This window comes from Salvelinus namaycush, chromosome 37, assembly GCF_016432855.1.
Source record: "Salvelinus namaycush isolate Seneca chromosome 37, SaNama_1.0, whole genome shotgun sequence".
NCBI classification, from domain to species: domain Eukaryota; kingdom Metazoa; phylum Chordata; class Actinopteri; order Salmoniformes; family Salmonidae; genus Salvelinus; species Salvelinus namaycush.
The window spans coordinates 30,950,290-30,975,406 of record NC_052343.1 but is presented as its reverse complement, the minus strand read 5'-3'; the positions used below and the strand labels follow the sequence as shown (position 1 = coordinate 30,975,406).

At 42.3% G+C, this 25,117-nt stretch overlaps 1 protein-coding gene across 1 annotated transcript; it reads right to left on the bottom strand.

The window, feature by feature from the left end:
* Positions 1 to 4,613: 4,613 nt before the first annotated feature.
* On the bottom strand, positions 4,614 to 18,122 carry LOC120030983 (myosin-10-like). The gene is made up of 4 exons (XM_038976488.1): positions 17,943 to 18,122; positions 13,596 to 13,802; positions 9,429 to 9,585; positions 4,614 to 4,645 (listed from the first exon to the last, which is right to left on the bottom strand). Exons 1-4 carry the CDS (start codon positions 18,120 to 18,122, stop codon positions 4,614 to 4,616), a joined length of 576 nt encoding a protein of 191 aa, XP_038832416.1.
* Positions 18,123 to 25,117: the final 6,995 nt, after the last annotated feature.

Here is a 25,117-nt window from a genome sequence, read left to right as displayed (position 1 = left end):
TGAAACCTTGTGAAGACTTACAGAAAACGTTCTCCTCTGTCATTGCCAACAAAGGGTATATAACAAAGTATTGAGATAAACTTTTGTTATTGACCAAATACTTATTTCCACCATAATTTTCAAATAAATTCATTAAAAATCCTACAATGTGATTTTCTGGATTTTTTTTTCTCATTTTGCTGTCATAGTTGAAGTGTACCTATGATGACAATTACAGGCCTCTCTCATCTTTTTAAGTGGAGAACTTGCACAATTGGTGGCTGACAAATACTTTTTGCCCACTGTACGTTGGTGATGCTAAGAAAATAGTGGATTTTCATGACTTCAGAGTTATAAGGAAGTTCCGTTTCTTCAATAAAGCAGATATGGCACACAGCACATCAATATAAATGTAGTTTATTGATTGCCAAAGAATATTAAACAAAATAGCTACAAGCCTAATACAAGTGACCACAAGGCAATGACAAAAACGTGTTCGTGCGAAGGTGCAAGACTTCATCACCAAGCACTGCATGTGCGCGTCCGGTGCTGTAAGTCTTTCAGCAATAACAACACAATACATCCAAAATGCAGCAACAACAAGAAGTGCATTTATTCCATATGCATAATCAGACAACTGTGTATTGGTAATAATGTTTCGGATGAAATGGCTATCACAACGTCAGAAATGATACTATAATATCCAAAGTGCAGCCACAACAAGAAGTGCACACATGGTTAAAACGAGCGGGCTATCATCAAATCTTAGCGATTATATTTAAATTGCAAAAATACTTGTAGGCGACTGGCGACAATATGCATGTGTCTGTCTTCTAGTTCCATCCAGATCAGATCAGCGTGATTGAATCATGTTCCCACACCGAACATGTTTTCCACCACGAACAGGCGCGCTCTGTCAATTAAAAGGCCTTTCAGTTACTCACCAAGTGTTGTTTTATAGAAAACCGATGCGTATGTTGTTGTGTGGTTAGTGCAAATGAGTGTATAATCTTCTGGACATACAGGGCCTTGGTTCTTTCTGCGTGTATGGACAGGCAGTCAAGGTGCTGAGTCGAGGGTTTGCCATTTGTTTTCATGTAGGTTTTTACACGCTGCAGCAGGAAAAACTGCGCTCACATGACGCGGAGGTTACTGGCAATGTGACAGATATGCGTACAAGTTTATAGATGTCCACGAAGGAGTCTTTGAAGGGTTTAAGCATGGACAGGAACTCCAGTGTGCTGCTAACTGTTTCGCCATGTTATTTCTTCTTCCAAGAGCGGCACACTTGGTGCACCTCCGCAAGCAGATTGTCCTCTCTGATTCCATAGTGCTGTGCCATGAGCACAAGGCTCTCTTTTGAAGGAATCGGCAAGCTTGGGTTGAGGCTGACATTCCCATGAGAACTGTGTACCTGCTTCTGTGGAAAAGCGTTGGGTCCTTTTCGTTCACCAGGCGGGTCAATGACAGGAGTAGAATGAGGACGTTGGAGTTAATCCGGAGAGGACAATGGATGGATGTTCGGTTTGAATGGTGCTTCAGCTATAAAGTCCTGTAGATGGCGAGGATGTTGGGATTGTCTCTTCTCTTGTGGGGGCGGCGGTTGTTTACGGCGAGATCAACCTTTGCGCACAGGGCTCCTCTGCCTTGCTCCATATGGCTCTCCAAGAGTCCTCCGTGCGCTTTTCTTTTATACTTGTGATGACAGAGTGTGCGAGGTCAGTGGCAGTCTCAGGCAAAAGAATCAGGGGACTGTAGAGTGTCAGACATGAACTTTGTCTGTGCGGAACAGATCCTCAAACAGGATAAGGTGGAAGAATGAATCAGAATCAATGGGTGTGAGTAAGTGACCGCGTCTCAGTCGATCTGTGGGAATTTGGGTGCGACTTAATGTCCTTTAAGGTTGCAATGATGGCTGGGAGGGTTTTTTGCACAGCGAGTAGTATGGCAGGACCATCGCGTATTAGACAGTTTCTTGCGTTTAATGGGCGCTTGTGAAGGCTGAAGTTCCCTTTGCTCATAATGAAATGGGCATGGACAAATGAGCTGAGAAAAAACTTTAACGTATTTACCTCATTGGTTGGATATTTAACAATTATTACTAACAAACAGTAAGGTATTTCTGTCCTGCTAACTGCTGTGTTTTATGTTCATTCTAGCACCTGCAGCTAATCTGGGTTATGGTTGACTAGAAATAGCGTGAGCTGATAATTGATGGATATACAGTGATCAAAACAACAGCCACATTCCTTCTATGATTAGTGGGTGCATATTAGACATATGTCTCGGTCTGATTGAGCCTGCATTCATAGACAAATTATATGATGTATGTTTAGCCGGGATAGAGATGGCTGGAGGAGCAGGACAAAAAAAAAAGGGGTCCAGTATTCCTAAGTACCTGGCATCGGGAAACTAAGACAGGTGGGGTTACAACAACACCAGAGGCAGTAGACCAGGAGATGAACCCAGAGTGACTTAGGATGGCCCCTTAGTCTGACGGAAGGGTGGAGCCAGCCATGACAGCATATTTAGGTCTATTATATATACAACTCTATGCCATTTCTGTGGAAGGATTAAGCCTCGGCAACACAAACTTAGGTGTTGCTGGGTCGACGGTTCATTAATTGCAATAATTAATCGATGTGAATAAAGATGATTGTTTGAATAAAGTGTCAAGTCTCTCTCAGTGCTGAGATGTTCCACGACAAGGGGCACCATGCATGCTCTTGAAACTGTGACTAAAAAGTTTTAAACACAGCTCGAGAATTGGAGAGAGTTTCACTTGTATACATATGCCAGAGGGTCAAATGGCTTCCTCAAAGACACTATACTGGTTCTGGCTGTTGATAAAAGCCAAGGTGTTGTTTGGATTCAATGGACTAGTGGTGCAATCAAAGTTATGGCTCGTTTTTTTTTAGCAGAAAGGAGTTGAACCAGTACAGGGAATGAACCGAAAACACTTTCATGAACAGAAACGGAACCGGACCAGAGTGAAAGTGATCAGTAACTGTCCCAGAACATAATTGTTATTTAAAAGCATGGGAACGGTTATAACGTTATTTTAGTTTCCGGCATTTTTTTTATAGTCCCACAATGCAAAGTCCTACCTCTAGTCACTCAGAACTTCTTCAGTGTCTACTTTGGCAAAAGGCTGAAAATTTTACCAGTGTGGTGTTTTAGGCTACTGTAGCCCTCCCCACTTCCCAAGCATGGTACTTAGCCCCTACCCTACAAAGCATAGGCATACTGTCTAGCCTCCCCCCCTCCAAGTATAGGCTATGTAGCCCTCTCACCCCCTTACAAAAGCATAGGGCTACTGTAGCCCCTCCCCCCTCCAAAGCATAGGCTACTGTAGCTCCTCCTACTACAAAGATAGGACTACTGTCAGCCCTCCCCCTCAAAGTATAGTCAAGCTGTAGCACCCTCCCCCCTTACAAAGCATAGGCTACTGTAGACCTACCCTCCCTAAAGCATAGGTACTGTAGTCCCTCCCCCCTCCAAAGCATGGTACTGTAGCCCTCTCCCCTCCAAAGCGAGGCCTACTGTAGCCCTTCCACCACGCCAACGCAAGGTACTGTTGTGAACGATACATAGACACTGTATGACGTTACCCCTAGGCTACGTACGACTTTACCAGCTATATGGTGCACATACTATACTGACGTTACCATAGGATACTGTACTGACTACCAGATAGTACGCGTACATGATACTGTATGACGTTACCATAGGAACTGTACCCCGTTACAAGCATGATTCAGAGATAGGAGAGAGATTTAATTAGCGGAGAATAATAAACTTGTACAATTAACTAGTAAGAATTAACTATAGGCCTGTTATACGTTTTCACATTGGATATTGTTAACACTACAAAAAGGAAAGTGTTTTAATTTTGCTGGTGCTCTGCACACACCAGCTTGTTAGCTAAAAGGACAATTCAAAGTTCCTCCATAGAAGACCTCTTCATAGGTATAATTCTGTGGCCTAATTCAGATAACTCATGTCATAACAAGGATGACCCAGCGCTTCAAGTCTCCTCCTCAACCTTCTCTCGCTCTTCGCCACCTGCAAAATTTCAGTCGCCATAGGCTCACACTTGTCTGTCCATCAGCATGTAAACAACTCGTTTCATACTCTATCCGCAACTGGATTGACAAGTCATCTACTGAGCTAAACTGGTAATATCTTTCTTTTCTGGACGTAACAGTGGAATGAAACAAAAAGAATAGTGTTTCTGTTCAGAACGAAACAATTGGACTAATAATTTGGTCCAAAACCCTGATCCAGACAAAAGTTTTAAAAAAAAGAATTAATTGGGATCAGTTTACCTGATGTGAACTTAACCCTGATAGATACTGTCACTTGGTGGGCCCACGTAAGAGCCTACAAACACTAGAAGGATATCAGGGAAATTAGCATTAGATGTTAGTTCCTGTCAATGGACAGACAGCCACAACTGGCAGCAGAGTTCGACTGGTCAGCTTGTAAGACAGACAGACAGACAAGACAGGCAGACAAGACAGGCAGACAAGACAGGCAGACAAGACAGGCAGACAGACAGGTAGACAGGCAAGACAGACAGACAAGACAGGCAGACAGACAGGCAGACAGGCAGATATATAACCCCAGGTTACTCACGTGCAGAGGATAGATTGATCTTCTCTGTCTGTGAGAGAATAATAATAAAAGCAGAATATGTCAGTCTTTCATATTACCCAATGAACAGTACTACCTTCACTTCTTACACCAGTAATCACTGTAACTTGGGGATCGATACACTTGTCAATCTATCTCAGAGAACCTGAGTGTGTATGTGATTTCAACAGCTCTCACTGAGCAGCATTGTTGTGTAGTGAGGAGGAAGGAGGTCAAAGCCACAGAAGTGGTCTCTCCAGACAGACCTCAGACCTCTGCTCCAGCCCACACTGCAGACACCAACACAATGGCCTGACCTTGTCTGTTACATTTTTGGTGTGTTTGTTTTAAAGGTTTCCTCAGAACCACAGGCACACACACGCACGCACGCACGTGCACAGACATGCACAGACACGCACACATACCGGTCATACTGGTTCAATTATCAATAGGATCACAGATCACGGACACACACCTGTCACATTGAAAGAAAGAAAGAATAAGAGAGAGAGAGAGAGAGAGAGAGAGAGAGAGAGAGAGAGAGAGAGAGAGAGAGAGAGAGAGAGAGAGAGAGAGAGAGAGAGAGAGAGACAGTCTCAATCTGTCTCTAACCAGTTTTAATGGAGGAGTGGAGCAATCAGTGTCTGTTTGTCAGGCTCCTATCATAATACATGTGGCGTGGGAAAAGTCCTAGAATGAACTGTAATTACTACTGCCATTTGCAGCACCAAGATATTCTCATTGCCAATGTTTCCACAAAAAACATGGATGTACAGTGCATTCAGAAAGTATTCAGACCCCTTCCCTTTTTCCACATTTTGTTACGTTACAGCCTCATTCTTTTTAAATCATCAATTTACACACAATACCCCATAATGACAAAGTGAATACATAAGTATTAAGACCTTGTGTTATGAGACTTGAAATTGAGCTCAGGTTCATCCTGTTTCCATTGATCATCCTTGAGATGTTTCTACAACTTGATTGGACATGATTTGGAAAGGCACACACCTGTCTATGTAAGGTCCCACAGTTGACAGTGCATGTCAGAGCATAAACCAAGCCATGGGGTCAAAGCAATTGTCCGTAGAGGTCCAAGACAGGATTGTGTTGAGGCACAGATCTGGGGAAGGGTACCAAAACATGGATGCAGCATTGAAGGTCCCCAAGAACACAGTGGCCATCATTCTTAAATGGAAGAAGTTTGAAACCACCAATTTCTAACAACCTGTTTTTGCTTTGTCATTATGGGATATTGGGTATAGATTGATGAGGGGAAAAAATGATTTGATACATTTTAGAATAAGGCTGTAGTGTAACAAAATGTGGAAAAAGTCAAGGGGTCTGAATTCTGAATGCACTGTATATGGTATGTACACTGTCAGCAGGGTGTCCGTTAGGAAAATGTGGCACCAAACAATGTGGCCCGGGAAGATTTTAATTTACCGGCCATTTGAGAAATTTATCACACATATGCATTGGTTGTGTAACCCCTTAGGGCGTCCACTCACGGTTTTCAGAATGACAGAAATCACATTTAGATTATGGTAATTCATCTGAACAAAACATGCAACTCCTGTAATGAATTAACCACTAAAAATACATTTTCAGGCCTCCCGAGTGGCGCAGCGGTCTAAGGCACTGCATCGCAGTGCTTGAGGTGTCACTACAGACCCGGGTTCGATCCCGGGCTGTGTCACAACCGGCTGTGACAGGGAGTCCCATAGGGCGGTACACAATTGGCCCAGCGTCGTCCGGGTTAGGGGAGGTTTTGGCCGGGGGGGTTTTACTTGGCTCATCGTGCTCTAGCGACTCCTTGTGGCGGGCCGGGGGCCTGCAGGCTGACCTCGGTAGTAAGTTTAACAGTGTTTCCTCCGACACGTTGGTGCAGCTGGCTTCTGGGTTAAGCGGGAGGGAGTTGAGCGATGAGACAAGATCGTAATTGGATCGCAATTGGATATCAAGAAATTGGGGAGAAAAAGGGAAATAAAAAAAATCTCTGTTAGAAACTTAGAAAGAGGGTGAATCAAAAGATGCAACAACTAGGATGGGTTGCTAATATGACTAGGATTGTGCATTTGGCTTCAGGACAACGAAGGAAAGTTGATATGAACACCAATAGAACAGGAGAGAAATGGCATATGAGGAAGTCTTTCACAGACAGCGTGCGTGGGAAAAGGCCTACAGTTGAAGTCGGAAGTTTAAATACACCTTAGCCAAATACATTTCAACTCAGTTTTTCACAATTCCTGACATTTAATCCGAGTAAAAAGTCCCTTTCAGTTAGGATCACCATTTCATTTCAAGAATGTGAAATGTCAGAATAATAGTAGAGAAAATAATTTATTTCAGCTTTTATTTCTTTCATCACATTCCCAGTGGGTCAGAAGTTGACATACACTCAATTCGTTTTTGGTAGCATTGCCTTTAAATTGTTTAACTTGGGTCAAACGTTTCGGGTAGCCTTCCACAAGCTTCCCACAATAAGTTGGGTGAATTTTGGCCCATTCCTCTTGACAGAGCTGGTGTAACGGAGTCAGGTTTGTAGGCCTCCTTGCTCACACACGCGTTTTCAGTTCTGCCCACAAATTTTCTATGGGATTGAGGTCAGGGCTTTGTGATGGCCACTCCAATACCTTGACTTTGTTGTCCTAAAGCCATTTTTCGACAACTTCGGAAGTATGCTTGGGGTCATTGTCCATTTGGAAGACCCATTTGTGACCAAGCTTTAACTTCCTGACTGATGTCTTGAGATGTTGCTTCAATATATCCACATAATTTCCCTTCCTCATGATGCCATCTATTTTGTGAAGTGCACCAGTTCCTCCTGCAGCAAAGCACCCCCACAACATGATGCTGTCACCCCGTGTTTCCCGGTTGGGATGGTGTTCTTCGGCTTGCAAGCCTCACCATTTTTCCTCCAAGCATAACAATGGTCATTATGGCCAAACAGTTCTATTTTTGTTTCTTCAGACCAGAGGACATTTCTCCAAAAAGTACCATCTTTGTCCCCATGTGCAGTTGCAAACCGTAGTCTGGCTTTTTTATGGCGGTTTGGAGCAGTGGCTTCTTCCTTGCTGAACGGGCCTTTCGGGTTATGTCAATATAGGACTCGTTTTACTGTGGATATAGATACTTTTGTACCTGTTTCCTTCAGCATCTTCTCAAGGTCCTTTGCTGCTGTTCTGGGATTGATTTGCACTTTTCGCACCTTCCTGAGTGGTATGACGGCTGCGTGGTCCCATGGTGTTTATACTTGCATACTATTGTTTGTACAGATGAACGTGGTACCTTCAGGTGTTTGGAATTTGCTCCCAAGGATGAACCAGACTTGTGGAGTTCTACAATTTATTTTCTGAGGTCTTGGCTGATTTCTTTAGATTTTCCCATGCTGTCAAGCAAAGAGTCACTGAGTTTCAAGGTAGGCCTTGAAATACATCCACAGGTACACCTCCAATTGACTCAAATGATGTCAATTAGCCTATCAGAAGCTTCTAAAGCCATGACATCATTTTCTGGAATTTTCCAAGCTGTTTAAAAGCACAGTCAACTTAGTGTATGTAAACTTCTGACCCACTGGAATTGTGATACAGTGAATTATAAGTGAAATAATCTGTCTGTAAACAATTGTTGGATAAATTACTTGTGTCATGCACAAAGTAGATGTCCTAACCGACATGCCAAAACTATAGTTTGTTAACAAGAAATTTGTGGAGTGGTTGAAAAACTAGTTTTAATGACTCCACCCTAAGTGTATGTAAACTTCTGACTTGAACCGTTGATGAATGTGATTGAAAGAACCAGAATTGCCATCCGTATATTTTCGACAGTTTTTATTTGTCGGCTTTATGTATTTTTACTTAGTTGACAATGGAAGTTATGGGCCAACGGCTGCATTGGCCATCTCTGGGCTGCATTGGCCATCTCTGGACTGCATTGGCCATCTCTGGACTGCATTGGCCATCTCTGGACTGCATTGGCCATCTCTGGACTGCATTGGCCATCTCTGGGCTGCATTGGCCATCTCTGGGCTGCATTGGCCATCTCTGGGCTGCATTGGCCATCTCTGGGCTGCATGGCCATCTCTGGGCTGCATGGCCATCTCTGGGCTGCATTGGCCATCTCTGGGCTGCATTGGCCATCTCTGGGCTGCATTGGCCATCTCTGGGCTGCATGGCCATCTCTGGGCTGCATTGGCCATCTCTGGGCTGCATTAGCCATCTCTGGGCTGCATGGCCATCTCTGGGCTGCATTGGCCATCTCTGGGCTGCATGGCCATCTCTGGGCTGTATTGGCCATCTCTGGGCTGCATGGCCATCTCTGGGCTGCATTGGCCATCTCTGGGCTACATGGCCATCTCTGGGCTGCATTGGCCATCTCTGGGCTGCATTGGCCATCTCTGGGCTGCATTGGCCATCTCTGGGATGCATGGCCATCTCTGAGTTCCATGCGTTCATTTAGGCTATTTAGCCCCCAATGATCACGGTGTAGCCTCTCAATGTGTCCATAAGGCTGGTGCTCTCGCATTAGTATAATTTTTACTTTTAGAGTTTATTCATTTTAATTCATATTTTTATGATTAACCACGTGACAATGATTTTGAGAAATGAAAACATTATTATTGAAATGAAACTATTCCACGAAAATGCACATATGAAAATCATAACACATTTCTTTGACATGGCGTAGATGTGAGGGGGTCAGGGGTTAGAGGTCAGGGGTTAGGGTTACCTTGTAGCATGCTGCGGTAGGCAGCCTCTGATATAGCGTAGATGTGAGGGGGTCAGAGGTTAGAGGTCAGGGGTTAGGGTTACCTTGTAGCATGCTGCGGTAGGCAGCCTCTGATATAGCGTAGATGTGAGGGGGCATCTCATGGCGTTTCTTCCCTCGGTACATCTCCACTATAGACTCTGTGTAGATGGGCAGGTTCTTATAGGGGTTGATCACCACACAGAATAGGCCCGAGTATGTCTGCAAACACACACACACACCCAGGATAGATATACACAAAGTTCAATGATAACTAAAATACCATGCATAATCTCAACGACCCATGCCCTCCCAATGCCTAGCCCCAGCCATTAAGGCAGGTAATGTCATATCACACACACACACCTAATCTGAGTTATATAACAGCTACATTAGGAGAGGGAGGGTCAATCCCGCCCAACATTCTTCCCCCATTAACCTACAGTATGAGTAGGACACATTAACCTACAGTATGAGTAGAACACATTAACCTACAGTATGAGTAGGACACATTAACCTACAGTATGAGTAGAACACATTAACCTACAGTATGAGTGGAACACATTAACCTACAGTATGAGTAGGACACATTAACCTACAGTATGAGTAGGACATATTAACCTACAGTATGAGTAGGACACATTAACCTACAGTATGAGTATGACACATTAACCTACAGTATGAGTAGGACACATTAACATACAGTATGAGTAGGACACATTAACCTACAGTATGAGTAGGACACATTAACCTACAGTATGAGTAGGACACATTAACCTACAGTATGAGTAGGATACATTAATCTACAGTATGAGTAGGACGCATTAACCTACAGTATGATTAGGACACATTAACCTACAGTATGAGTAGGACACATTAACCTACAGTATGAGTAGGATACATTAACCTACAGTATGAGTAGGACACATTAACCTACAGTATGAGTAGGACACATTAACCTACAGTATGAGTAGGACACATTAACCTACAGTATGAGTAAGACACATTAACCTACAGTATGAGTAGGACACATTAACCTACAGTATGAGTAGGACACATTAACCTACAGTATGAGTGAGGGCACATTAACCTACAGTATGAGTTGGACATATTAACCTACAGTATGAGTAGGGCACATTAACCTACAGTATGAGTGAGGGCACATTAACCTACAGTATGAGTAGGACACATTAACCTACAGTATGAGTGAGGGCACATTAACCTACAGTATGAGTGAGGGCACATTAACCTACAGTATGAGTAGGGCACATTAACCTACAGTATGAGTGAGGGCACATTAACCTACAGTATGAGTAGGACACATTAACCTACAGTATGAGTAGGACACATTAACCTACAGTATGAGTAGGACACATTAACCTACAGTATGAGTGAGGGCACATTAACCTACAGTATGAGTAGGGCACATTAACCTACAGTATGAGTAGGACACATTAACCTACAGTATGAGTAGGACACATTAACCTACAGTATGAGTAGGACACATTAACCTACAGTATGAGTAGGACACATTAATCTACAGCATGAGTAGGACACATTAATCTACAGCATGAGTAGGACACATTAACCTACAGTATGAGTAGGACACATTAACCTACAGTATGAGTAGGACACATTAACCTACAGTATGAGTAGGACACATTAACCTACAGTATGAGTAGGACACATTAACCTACAGTATGAGTAGGACACATTAACCTACAGTATGAGTAGGACACATTAACCTACAGTATGAGTAGGACACATTAACCTACAGTATGAGTAGGACACATTAACCTACAGTATGAGTAGGACACATTAACCTACAGTATGAGTAGGACACATTAACCTACAGTATGAGTAGGATACATTAACCTACAGTATGAGTAGGACATATTAACCTACAGTATGAGTAGGACACATTAACCTACAGTATGAGTAGGACACATTAACCTACAGTATGAGTAGGATACATTAACCTACAGTATGAGTAGGACATATTAACCTACAGTATGAGTAGGACACATTAACCTACAGTATGAGTAGGACACATTAACCTACAGTATGAGTAGAACACATTAACCTACAGTATGAGTAGGACACATTAACCTACAGTATGAGTAGGACACATTAACCTACAGTATGAGTAGGACATATTAACCTACAGTATGAGTAGGATACATTAACCTACAGTATGAGTAGGACATATTAACCTACAGTATGAGTAGGACACATTAACCTACAGTATGAGTAGGACACATTAACCTACAGTATGAGTAGGATACATTAACCTACAGTATGAGTAGAACACATTAACCTACAGTATGAGTAGGACATATTAACCTACAGTATGAGTAGGACACATTAACCTACAGTATGAGTAGGACACATTAACCTACAGTATGAGTAGCAGTGGCGTGCCGTGGGCCTGGGCCTTTAGTGAGGTACTACACAGTCCCACCCGAATTAATCCACCTCTTATTACCATCATTATGATGCCATGGCTCTAGACACTGTACATTTAGACAGAAACGCAGTATAACCAGGCGTTGCGTCACCTTGAAATTGACAAATTGACATTTTTGGGTAAACAGTGTTTACCCAAAAACATGACACAATCAATGAGTCTTTTCAATATTTCCCTTCACCTTTTCATTGTGCAGCTCCGTTGCCCTGCGCGTTTGTTCGTTGAGCTGTAGATCCACTCCGGTGTCCCCAAAAGTTTTCAAAAGCACCATTGCTTGTAAGTGCCCAGCCGTACTTTGGTGTCTCATTGCTGCCTTGGTTAGACAACTCAAGTTTGCAAAGCCAGTGTGGCTCCAAACACCAAATCGATCACTTGCAAATAATAGGCATTCCCAGCAGTACAGTTTGCAGTGCTTCTCGGAGCCTGTGAGCCATTGATAGCGCTGTTGGTCGGCGTCGGGCGACCTCTCCTTACAATGTCTAACTTTTCTTGAAAAGTTCGTCTTGAGAATGGCGTTATAATTATATCCTCGACCAAATCGATATCTTCTCCTCCTTCCGCCATTGTGGGTTGAAAAAACAGCTTAGTAGTACGCGAATTAATTTGTTTATCAAATTCAGTTTCCTAGATCTGCATAGACCTGCCCATAGGACCTGTCTCTCAATATTGGTAATCCAATCAAAAGACGTGCACGCACTACGCCTGCTAGCTGGCTCCTGTGTAACACTGGAGCCAGCCAGCAGGCGTACAATAGCCAACTCTAAAGCTGATTGGTTGACACTAAATTTTCATTTCCATTCACTATAAGCTACAAGCGCCCGCACTGTTGATTCTGAAGGCCTGAGGGCAGATTTTAGACCCCTGGCAACACATGATGGCTGAATATGATTGGATAAAAGATCTAACATAAAGACCAGCCCTCCAAATCTCAACCTGGGGCTGGAAGCAGTGCAACCAAGAGGAAAGCTATGAAATGAAGAGTATAACTCTTACTCTGGGGAATAATTTAATAGATATTTATGGGAAAATATATTTAAAAAAAATATATATTCTGATAATGTTTAGGCCAGCAGAGAAGGCCTTGCTGGCCCTGACGGCCCACCACTGATGAATAGGATACATTAACCTACAGTATGAGTAGGATTTTTTTCTAAGATCTTGGCTGATTTCTTTTGACTTTCCCATGATGTCAAGCAAAGAGGCACTGAGTTTGAAGGTAGGCCTTGAAATACATCCACAGGTACACCTCCAATTAACTCAAATGATGTCAATTAGCCTATCAGAAGCTTCTAAAGCCATGACATCATTTTCTGGAATTTTCCAAGCTGTTTAAAGGCACAGTCAACTTAGTGTATGTAAACTTCTGACGCACTGGAATTGTGATACAGTGAATTATAAGTGAAATAATCTGTCTGTAAACAATTGTTGAAAAAATAACTTGTGTCATGCACAAAGTAGATGTCCTAACCGACTTACCAAAACTATAGTGTGTTAACAAGAAATGTGTGGAGTGGTTGACAAACGAGTTTTAATGACTCCAACCTAAGTGGATGTAAACCTCCGACTTCAACTGTATATACTGTACATACACACATCAGTTTTGACTTTCACTTCTCCCTTGTATGCTGTGCAAGTTTGAGTTTATGTATTATTGTGTCCTTCCTGTGTGTGTGTGTGTGTGTGTGTGTGTGTGTGTGTGTGTGTGTGTGTGTGTGTGTGTGTGTGTGTGTGTGTGTGTGTGCGTGTGTGTGTAATGTACACTGACGTATATCAAGCCAGAGTAGTATCTCTCTCTGAGGTTGTGTAGGACGGAGGCTTCGTTGAGACAGGTGAGGTCAGCCATGTCCTCCACCTTACTGAACCTGGGAGGATTCATCCTCTGGACCTCCTCTCTGGACAGGGTCAGCTTCCTCTGGCTGTCTGTTAGCTCCACCTCCACCTCATCCCCACGCTCCTCACGGATACTGGCAGACTGGAGGGTTGGGGTGGGGGGAGTGAGAGAGAGAGAGAGCGGGGAGAAGGGGGAGGAGATAGAGAGATGGTAGGGGAGAGATAGAGGCGGGGGGAGAGAGGGAGGCAGGGAAGAGAGAGAGAGAGAGGTGGGGAAGAGAGAGAGAGAGAGAGGATAGGGGAAGAGATAGAGGCGGGGGGAGAGAGGGAGGCAGGGACGAGAGAGAGAGAGCGTAGGGGAAGGGACAGAGAAGTTAGTTAGATACTGATCCAGGAAACATCCACTAACAGCACAAGACATGACAAGCCATAACACATGGTACAAACGCATAACAATAACATATGGTACAAACGCATAATAATAACACATCATAATAACACATGTTACAAACGCATAATAATAACACATGGTAATAACACATGGTACAAACGCATAATAATAACACATGGTAATAACACATGGTACAAACGCATAATAATAACACATGGTAATAACGCATGATAATAACACATGATAATAACGCATGATAATAACACATGATAATAACGCATGATAATAATACGTGATAATAACACATGATAATAACGCATAATAATAACACATGGTAATAATACGTGGTACAAACGCATAAGAATAACGCATGATAATAACGCATGATAATAACGCATGATAATAACGCATGATAATAACACATGATAATAACACATGATAATAACACATGATAATAACGCATGATAATAACACATGATAATAACGCATGATAATAACGCATGATAATAACGCATAATAATAACACATGGTAATAATACGTGGTACAAACGCATAAGAATAACGCATGATAATAACACATGATAATAACGCATGATAATAACGCATGATAATAATGCATGATAATAACGCATGATAATAACACATGATAATAACGCATGATAATAACGCATGATAATAACGCATGATAATAACACATGATAATAACACATGATAATAACGCATGATAATAACACATGATAATAACGCATGATAATAACGCATGATAATAACACATGATAATAACACATGATAATAACACATGGTAATAACACATGATAATAACACATGATAATAACACATGGTAATAACGCATGATAATAACACATGGTAATAACACATGATAATAACACATGATAATAACACATGATAATAACACATGATAATAACACATGATAATAACACATGGTAATAACACATGATAATAACACATGATAATAACACATGATAATAACACATGATAATAACACATGGTAATAACACATGATAATAACACATGGTACAAACACATGATAATAACACATGGTAATAATGCATGATAATAACACATGATAATAACACATGATAATAACGCATGGTAATAACGCATGGCAATAACACATGATAATAACACATGATAATAACACATGATAATAACACATGGTAGAAACACATGATAGAAACAAATGGTAATAACACATGATAATAACACATGATAATAACACATGATAATAACGCATGATAATAACGCATGGTAATAACGCATGGCAATAACACATGATAATAACACATGATAATAACACATGATAATAACACATGGTAGAAACGCATGATAATAACACATGATAATAACACGTGATAATAACACATGATAATAACGCATGATAATAACACATGATAATAACACATGATAATAACACATGGTAGAAACACATGATAATAACACATGGTAATAACGCATGATAATAACACATGATAATAACGCATGATAATAACGCATGATAATAACACATGATAATAACGCATGATAATAACACATGATAATAACACATGATAATAACACATGATAATAACACATGATAATAACGCATGGTAATAACACATGGTAATAACGCATGGCAATAACACATGATAATAACACATGGTAATAACACATAGTAATAACACATGATAATAACACATGATAATAACGCATGGCAATAACACATGGTAGAAACGCATGATAATAACACATGATAATAACACATGATAATAACACATGGTAATAACGCATGGTAATAACGCATGGCAATAACACATGATAATAACATGATAATAACGCATGGCAATAACACATAGTAATAACATATGATAATAACGCATGGTAATAACACATAGTAATAACACATAATAATAACACATGATAATAACGCATGGCAATAACGCATGGCAATAACACATGATAATAACACATGGTAATAACACATGGTAATAACACATGGTAATAACACATGATAATAACACATGATAATAACGCATGGTAATAACACATAGTAATAACATATGATAATAACACATGATAATAACACATGATAATAACGCATGGTAATAACACATAGTAATAACACATGATAATAACACATGATAATAACGCATGGCAATAACACATAGTAATACCATATGATAATAACACATGATAACACATGATAATGTGTAATGATAATGACAGGAAGTGGTGAACTCTGAGCTGGTCAGGTCACAAGATTCTACCCTGCTCTGCTCTGTTCTGCTCTGTTCTGCTCTGTTCTGCTCTGTTCTGCTCTGTTCTGTTCTGCTCTGTTCTGCTGTGTTCTGCTCTGCTCTGTTCCGCTCTGTTCTATTCGGCTCTGTTCTATTCGGCTCTGTTCTGTTCCGCTCTGTTCTGTTCCGCTCTGTTCTATTCGGCTCTGTTCTCCTCTCTTCTGCTCTGCTCTGTTCTGCTCTGTTCTGCTCTGTTCTGTTCTGCTCTGTTCTGTTCTGCTCTGTTCTATTCTGCTCTGTTCTATTCTGCTCTGTTCTCCTCTGTTCTGTTCTGCTCTGTTCTGCTGTGTTCTGCTGTGTTCTGCTGTGTTCTGCTGTGTTCTGCTCTGCTCTGCTCTGTTCTGCTCTGCTCTGTTCTATTCTGCTCTGTTCTGCTGTGTTCTGCTGTGTTCTGTTCTGCTCTGCTCTGTTCTGCTCTGTTCTGCTCTGTTCTATTCTGCTCTGTTCTGCTGTGTTCTGCTCTGTTCTGCTTGGTTCACCATTTACTTCTGCCTGGCACACACACCCGCATTCTCAGAATACGACTAACCACACACTTAAAATATGAATGTAGAATGACGACTGTGTGTGTGACTATGTGTGTGACTGTGTGTGTGTGTGTGTGTGTTACTGCGGCCTCTTTAACATTAGGAGGCTGAAGGAGTGTATTGTTCTAATCATAGAGCTCCATATCAGAACAGCAGAGAAACAGAGAGAGATACCTTGTATAGACATACTATAGAGAAGAGTGCCCTTGGAACCCTGTCACATTGTCAAACACAAAGAGCCTTGGAACACAGTGGGCACTGGGACACAGCAGAACAGAGAAGAAGATAGTGATCAAGGTAAAGGATAGAGGTGGAAGTGTTCTACAAGTGATGCCACTTCTCATAGAAAGACGAGGTTTAGAATGCAACATGTAGAGCTGAGTGATGTAAATCAGCGCGCAGTGTGGCTCCAACAGAGAGATAGAGCCCAGTGACTAAAGCAATGTAATAGAGGAGAACTAGGAGCCCTAGTACACTGGCAATAGAAGGAGACTAGAATAGAGTTGGAAGGGGTATAGAGAAGCATCGTAAGACAAGGAAGTTATACCAACACTGTGAAATAGCATCTTAGAGAATGCTAGATCAATGCGTTACCATTCCATTGTCTTGAGAAACACACGGTTCTCTTTTCCACACCTGTCAAACAGGCACACGCCTGGAGCTAATTATTCACCTGTATGAGGACTGCTCAGAGTGCTGCAGATAGAAATGCAGCAAATAGATCATGAAAATGATTATGACATGGTATGGAATCATCTCAATTGAATGCATGGTGTGCTTATCTGCTATGTAGTTGTCAATGTCGTGCTCAACTGCACAGGACTGATGGACCCAGGGAGGCCTGTGCTGTGCCCCATGGTAGGGCAAGAGGTGGGCAACTCCTTGGAGCGCAGCAGTGCACACAGGTTTTTGTTCCAGCCCAACTCTAAAACACCTGCTTCAACTAACAATGCCCTATACTGACGACCATGATTAGTTGATTAGTTGAAAAACGCACCCCTCCCCCTAACCTCACCACCGGCTGCCCTCCACCCTGACCACGCCCATTGGCCCCGCTCAGCCCAATCACCTCAAAGCCGTGCTTCTCGGATGGAACCCAGACGAGCCTCTTTGCCGCCCAATCAGCCTGGCTTGAGGCAGAGAATACGTGGCCAGTGGGGGTAGAGGAAGTGGGCGAGCCTGGCACCGCCCCCGTGGACAGGAAGCGGGTGACATCATTGGCAACACCGCCCCCTGACGGCCTGGACATGGTGCTGCTGGCAATGAGAGAGAGAGAAAGAGAGATAGAGAGAGAGAGAGAGAGAGAGAGAGAGAGAGAGAGAGAGAGAGAGAGAGAGAGAGAGAGAGAGAGAGAGAGAGAGAGAGAAACAAGAGACAAGAAAGACAGTGTTAGACATTTTCTCACTCAGTCACGTGAGTGTGAGTGAGTGGACTGCATAGTAGATGAAAATCAGAGCAGTGTATTTCACTGATCATGGCATGTGAGTGTGAATGAGTGGAGGAGGACTGCTTAACTATCAGACAGTGACAGTGATGTGATCCCTCTCAAGCGAGCAGAGTAGACTAGTAAGTACACACACACACACACACACACACACACACACACACACACACACACACACACACACACACACACACACACACACACACACACACACACACACACACACACACACACACACACACACACACATAATGCACACACACAGAAAATGAGAGCAGTAGGACCACACAGCCCAGATACAGTCCCGATAGTCAGAGATGGCATAATTGAAAGACAGAGCAAATCAAGGAGACAGTCAGGGTGGAAGAGAGAGAGATGGATGGAGGGGGAAGGGAGTAGAGGGATACATCAACTGACTCAGTAAAGTGACATGACAGTCAGAGCTTAGAGAGAGAAAGGGAGAGGGGGAGAGAGAGAGAGAGAGAGAGAGAGAGAGAGAGAGAAAGGGGGAGAGAGAGAGGCAGAGAGAGGGAGAGTGAGAGAGAGAGAGAGAGGGAGAGTGAGAGACAGAGAGAGAGAGAGGGAGTGAGGAGGGGAGGTCTACTCCACAGTTGGCTGATATTACTGTATTATCATAGCAACAGTACTAAGATTAGGTCACACAGAGACACAGAGGACCTTTACAGTCCAGTGCACTCTGCTGGAGTCACGAGGCAACCACTTCTAGTAGTCAAACACTGTGGGACAAAGACAGCTCTATATCAACATGTACCTCCAATCCCTGGCTTTAACAATCAAATCCTCCATGATGGGTGTGATTGTAAGGGAAGTGCTGTGTGTGTTAGTAGCCATTGAGTAGTGAAGCTGAGTCTGCCATATAGTCCATTTCTCAGAAGTCTCTGAAAACTAGTATGGATTGAGTTAGTGATTGGTCTGAGGGTGTCAATCATCTATAGACTGTTTGTTTATATCTTTATTGGCTCCTAAAGGACACTGATATTGTCTACCCCAATAAATGACTACTCATCATTTGGACTGAAGCCGAACCCCTCTGCATACAGTACATAAAGTGAGTCTGAGTGTCAACCCGACCCAAAACAGTTGCTGTCTGTCATCACAGATAAGGTGTCTACTCTTGAGGAATGTCCTCCACCCAGACCGCTCTGATTCCTCCCATGTCTTTCTGTCTGTGTCTGTCCCTCTGTCTCTGGCCTGAGTAGGTCTACACCTGCACTGGCACCTACTCCTGTCTGTCATACTGTGTACACACAGCAGATTAGTGTTGGTGAGTCACTCCAAACAGAGAGACAGAGTGCAGCTTCATTACTGATGAGAGAAGGAAGATGAAGGATGGCCAGAAATAGTCATCAGATATCCTGAGGCATTCCTTATCATCTGTTTATACATGCCTGTCTGTATTTATCATTATAACAATGAATAAAAGACAGCTTTGGTCAGTCCATCACTGACTGACCAGGCTACTGTAGCTCACTCAGCCAGGTGTCTAAAACCTAATAAGACCATTTATTTTTTCCATAGCAAAACTAAACTAAGCCCACTCCCCAATACACCACCACAGTGCAGTATTAAAGACAATACTTGCGGGGTTTGTGTGGAGGTCAATGCGGGGGTGCGGGAGGAAAGTGTGTGTGGTTGTGTGTGAGTGGGGGGGGGGGGGGGGGGGGGGGGGGCATGGTAACGCATTTTCTTTACGCTTAAATTTGAGGAAAAAAGCCGAGTGTTGAGGCAGCGGTGACATTGTGACTCAACCACCGCCTGAAACTGTCACTGACAGACAGACACACTAGCAAGCTCCCCGTCCAAAATATTAGTGCGTCCGCTAACCGGAGCTATACGAAAGATTCCCATTCTACTACCTGCAACACCATACCACCCGACAAAAGCCATGAAGCCAAACGCCAACCACACCTCGAGCATGAGGTATGAATAATGATTAGAGGATTCGTTATAGCATATAGCCTAGTGATAGACTCAATGGACCACATTATAGAGAGCGCATGGAATTTAGCCTTATAGTTAGCTTTGGGGTGGTCAGTCACTAATGTGGGTTAACAATAATAACAATAATATTAATAATATTACTAATAATAGGTTAATAATACGAATATCTTACGGATAAGAACACATAATAGCGTTATAATAATATACTTATAATAAACCCTTCATTAATAAAGCAACATATTTACAACTGCTTGCATTCTCTTGTCTAACAGCTTACAATATCTTCGGTTTGCTATGTGATCGTTTTGTACCATTCGTGGGCCTGCATGCTAACCGGAGGGCCAGGCAGCACGCCGCTGGAAGGTCCCCTATTGGGTGTAATTTCGGCGTTATGCCACCCGCATTTAGACTAACCTAGCAAGGTTAGCAAGTAGCCAACACCAATGAAATATGATGCGTCGCCGTGCAGGATATTAGACTGAATTAGAGTTGGCTATTGGTAACTAAATATCTCACCTTCACAATGTTCTCCGAGACGTGGATAAGTCTAGGGCTCGAGGAGGATCGAAATAAGGCGGTTTCTCCGTTTTTCCTGACTTATATGAGGTGAGAGGAGGGTACCGCAAATGCGGCTTTTATCATTACACCACTCTCTCAGTCGAAGCCGCACACATACATTCTACTGATCATAAAACAGACCGACAGAAGGGTGAGGGCAAAGCGCCGGCTTCAGCGCAGCACAATCCTTTCCTGTCTATACACCAATAAAAAATAACTTAAATGTAAGTCCCGCTTTATAAATAGAGTCTTCGAATGAAAATCTACAACTGCTGTGAATCCCCGCCCATTGAATGAGACGATCCCGTCCAGCCCCTTCACTGGCACAGTTACAAGCGACAACAAATGGGATCTTGAGATCAAATCCTAACCAATCAGACAAAATATTGGGCAGTCCCATCAGTCTGACGGACGTGTGGAATGCCCAATTGGAGTAAAGTAGCAGGTGCCCATGCAGTATTCTCGCGGTGGGGAAGGGAGATTTGCACGCTCTTTGTTGATGACAGCATCCCTTGTCTGTCACTCGGAAAGGGACGGAATAGTCCCTAGACTTGATCTAAGGTTGGTTTTGGGTTTAATTTAATGGTTAATGCTAGGTTTGGAGAAAGTACTAAGCTGATCTTAGACCTGTGCATAAGGACTGTCTATTGGAAAAGCCGGGCTACTAAAAGAGGTGACCGCCCCAGATTCCTACTAACAGTTACGGTCTCCGAGTCTTAAGAATCCTGTGTTGATGTCTGGCTGGCGACCGCAGCTACAGAACGCTATACTACTGCTCAAAGGGTTCTGCCATTTAAAGACGAAACCGGTGCACCAGTCATTGCTCATCAATTATTCTGATTGTATAGGACTAGGTATTCTTCTAAAAATAGATCATTTCTGTTGCATTATGATTTAAAAAAAATAGTTTTTAGGTAATTAACATGTGATAACATATTCTATGTAGTTTACAAGCCTGCACACCTTGCACAGTAAAGACACAGTAATTAACTGTATTGTAATGGCTGCAGTCTTTTACAGATATTCAGGCCTATGTTGTGACCAACTACACCTTTCCATTCAGCAAAAAATAAATTAGACTTTTATTTGGCAATGAGAGAATCTGAGACTCAAGTACAAAATAAACCATAATTGACTCATATCAATCAATGTGTTTTATTTGCTCTATAGTGCCATTCTTTTTCACATGGAAGTGCTTTCTGCCATAAACAGTAGTGATTTTTTGTTGTTGTGATACAACAGAGAAGGATGGGAACGTATACAGTGGTATCTGTAGGAACAAATAATAGAGCACAGCTAGTAACAACCCGATTCCACTAACCTACATCCCAACATACCTTGACCTGCAATATCAGAATTTTATTCTGGAATCTAATAAAGCAACCAACCAGGAAGTCATCAAGTAATCCATCTGGCTATGTTGTTGTTGTGTGGGATGCATAAAAAAAAAGACTAACACAGATGTCAGAGGTCAGAGTCCTGGTGGTCAGGGTTCAAGGTACCCCCCCCCCCCCCCCCCCCCCCCCCACAGGAAATGGAGCAGACGGGACCGGCCATTCACCTATAAATAGAACTTGGTAACCATGGAGACATAGGAAAATAAGGAAAGACACGGAAGTTGAATAAATGTCAATAACACCAACTATAACCGATCAATATGGTTGTAAATCATATCATGGAATTTGCTTTAAAAGGCGAAATATCCATGTTTCCTGTTCAAAAGGTCAGTGTGTGTGAAGTGCTGCTTTCTATATACAGTATGTGACGTCTTAAAATGCCATTTCAATAGCAGTTTGTGTGCTTTTACAGTGCTTTGTATGTACGTATGTGATATTTGCCTTTGAGTTCATCCATAGTGTCAACTTACTTCTGTGCAAAGATGCAAGTAAAAGTTTCAGAGTTGCCGTCCTTGTAGTAGGTAGAACAATACAGCTCTGTTGTATCATCTAGTGGTCAAGACAATTGGTCAACACTTTACATTAAGTTATATCATGTAGATTCATGATATATTGTGCATGGTAACTGCTGGTAAGGTGCATAACCCAATGATTTTGAATTGTAATACTGCAAAAGGAAACTGAATAGATTCTATTTGAAATAATGACTTAGTTATTATGTAATACCACACATGGCAGTTTACCTTAATGTAAAGTGTGACTAAATATTGTGGTAGTTACGGCATAGAAGTTAGAACTCTTCATCTCTCAATAACATCAGTATACATATTTCAGAAATCATCACTTTCAGAAGAGTTACACGATTCAACAAAATAGACAGGCAATAGAAAAATCTAATTTGAACATTGCAAATCATGTGCTAGTTATAGAATAACACCATAGACTTCTCTTTGAATGCACCACCCAATGCATTAGTCTCCCACATAGTGTGAGACAGACAACACCCAAGGCATTAGTCTCCCACATAGTGTGAGACAGACAACACCCAATGCATTAGTCTCCCACATAGTGTGAGACAGACAACACCCAATGCATTAGTCTCCCACATAGTGTGAGACAGACAACACCCAATGCATTAGTCTCCAACATAGTGTGAGACAGACAACACCCAATGCATTAGTCTCCAACATAGTGTGAGACAGACAACACCCAATGCATTAGTCTCCCACATAGTGTGAGACAGACAACACACAATGCATTAGTCTCCAACATAGTGTGAGACAGACAACACCCAATGCATTAGTCTCCAACATAGTGTGAGACAGACAACACCCAATGCATTAGTCTCCCACATAGTGTGAGACAGACAACACCCAATGCATTAGTCTCCCACATAGTGTGAGACAGACAACACCCAATGCATTAGTCTCCCACATAGTGTGAGACAGACAACACCCAATGCATTAGTCTCCCACATAGTGTGAGACAGACAACACCCAATGCATTAGTCTCCCACATAGTGTGAGACAGACAACACCCAATGCATTAGTCTCCAACATAGTGTGAGACAGACAACACCCAATGCATTAGTCTCCCACATAGTGTGAGACAGACAACACCCAATGCATTAGTCTCCCACATAGTGTGAGACAGACCAAAGCAGAACCATAGAATTCAGGATTAGTCATCCATTCTAATTCTTTGAACAGAACCTCTCTCAGAGAACATAATGTCACAGAAATTCAATTCCTCCTCAGGTGGTTTGTCAGTGCAGTTGTGAGCCCTCCCAGTTTACAGTTAGAACAGGAAGGCGTAGGGGAGGGGTCCGGGAGGTTTTCCTTACGTAAATGTACTGCAGTGAAGTGACAGTTGTACGTTTCAGGTCCTCAGTACATGCTTCCAGTGGTCATGACAGTCCAACAGGTTTACGGTCCATTTACAGTCCCAGCTTAGGGTGCTCTGCCAAGGCCTGTACACTTCCAACAATGTCACCTTAAAGGTAAACTCAGCTAAATGACGTTGCCACGAGCAGCACTGCAGTTATTGAGATGAGCGAGATGCAAGAATTCACTATCACAGTCACACACACACATGGGTGAAAGTAGATGTCATTTCTTCCCACATAGGGACCTCCTATGTTCACATGATCACAGAATTCCATATAGAATCCCTATTCATTCATTACATATAGAATCTCTATTAATTCATTAGGATCTCTGTGGGCCTAGTACTAAAGATTTGTTATTTAACTTTTAAAATGTATTACCTTCTACTGTGGCATAAACCACCAGCCATGATGTTTGTCAAACATTCACTTCAAAGGGCTCCTTTACATGTTCATCCACTCTCAACATATCTCCAGCCTCCAAACAGTGGTAAATGGAAAGAGACATCTGCTACACAAAACACCGCAAAATGTAATGACATTTTGGTGATTGTCATTAGGCCAGAATTTATGCGTCCACTGCTGTCCGCGCGCGTCTTGGTGTCAGCTATTCATCTCAGCCTCGGCAACATTTTGTTTTCATTATTGTGATAGGCTCATGTTTTACCAGTATGGAATACCCTCACTATTTATTTAAACAGCGGAGAAGTTGAGCCTCACACTTCAACGCTCTTAGTTGTTGTGGAAATTGACCCACTATGCTGTTTACTTTCTGCATCTACGTTATATCGCTGAGTCTAGCGTAAACATCCCACATTTCCCACTTAAAATTCTACCAAATATACAGTATTCAGCAAATTAACTAAATAAAGAAAATACTGAGGAAAATCTTACAAAGTTAAATGTTTGAGGAACACAGAATCTCAGGTGACAGAATCTCATATTCAAGACAGAGGTAAACATTAACACAAGATTGTCCCTTCAGCTGGGTACTGTAG

Coding starts and splice junctions, on each gene's coding strand:
- LOC120030983 (XM_038976488.1), bottom strand. CDS start 18,122: ATGTCCAGGCCGTCAGGGGGCGGTGTTGCCAATGATGTCACCCGCTTC. Junction 9,586..13,595: donor ACTACTCTGGCTTGATATAC/GTCAGTGTACAT, acceptor GTGTGTTTGCAG/ACATACTCGGGCCTATTCTG. Junction 4,646..9,428: donor CTACCGCAGCATGCTACAAG/GTAACCCTAACC, acceptor ATTCTCTCACAG/ACAGAGAAGATCAATCTATC.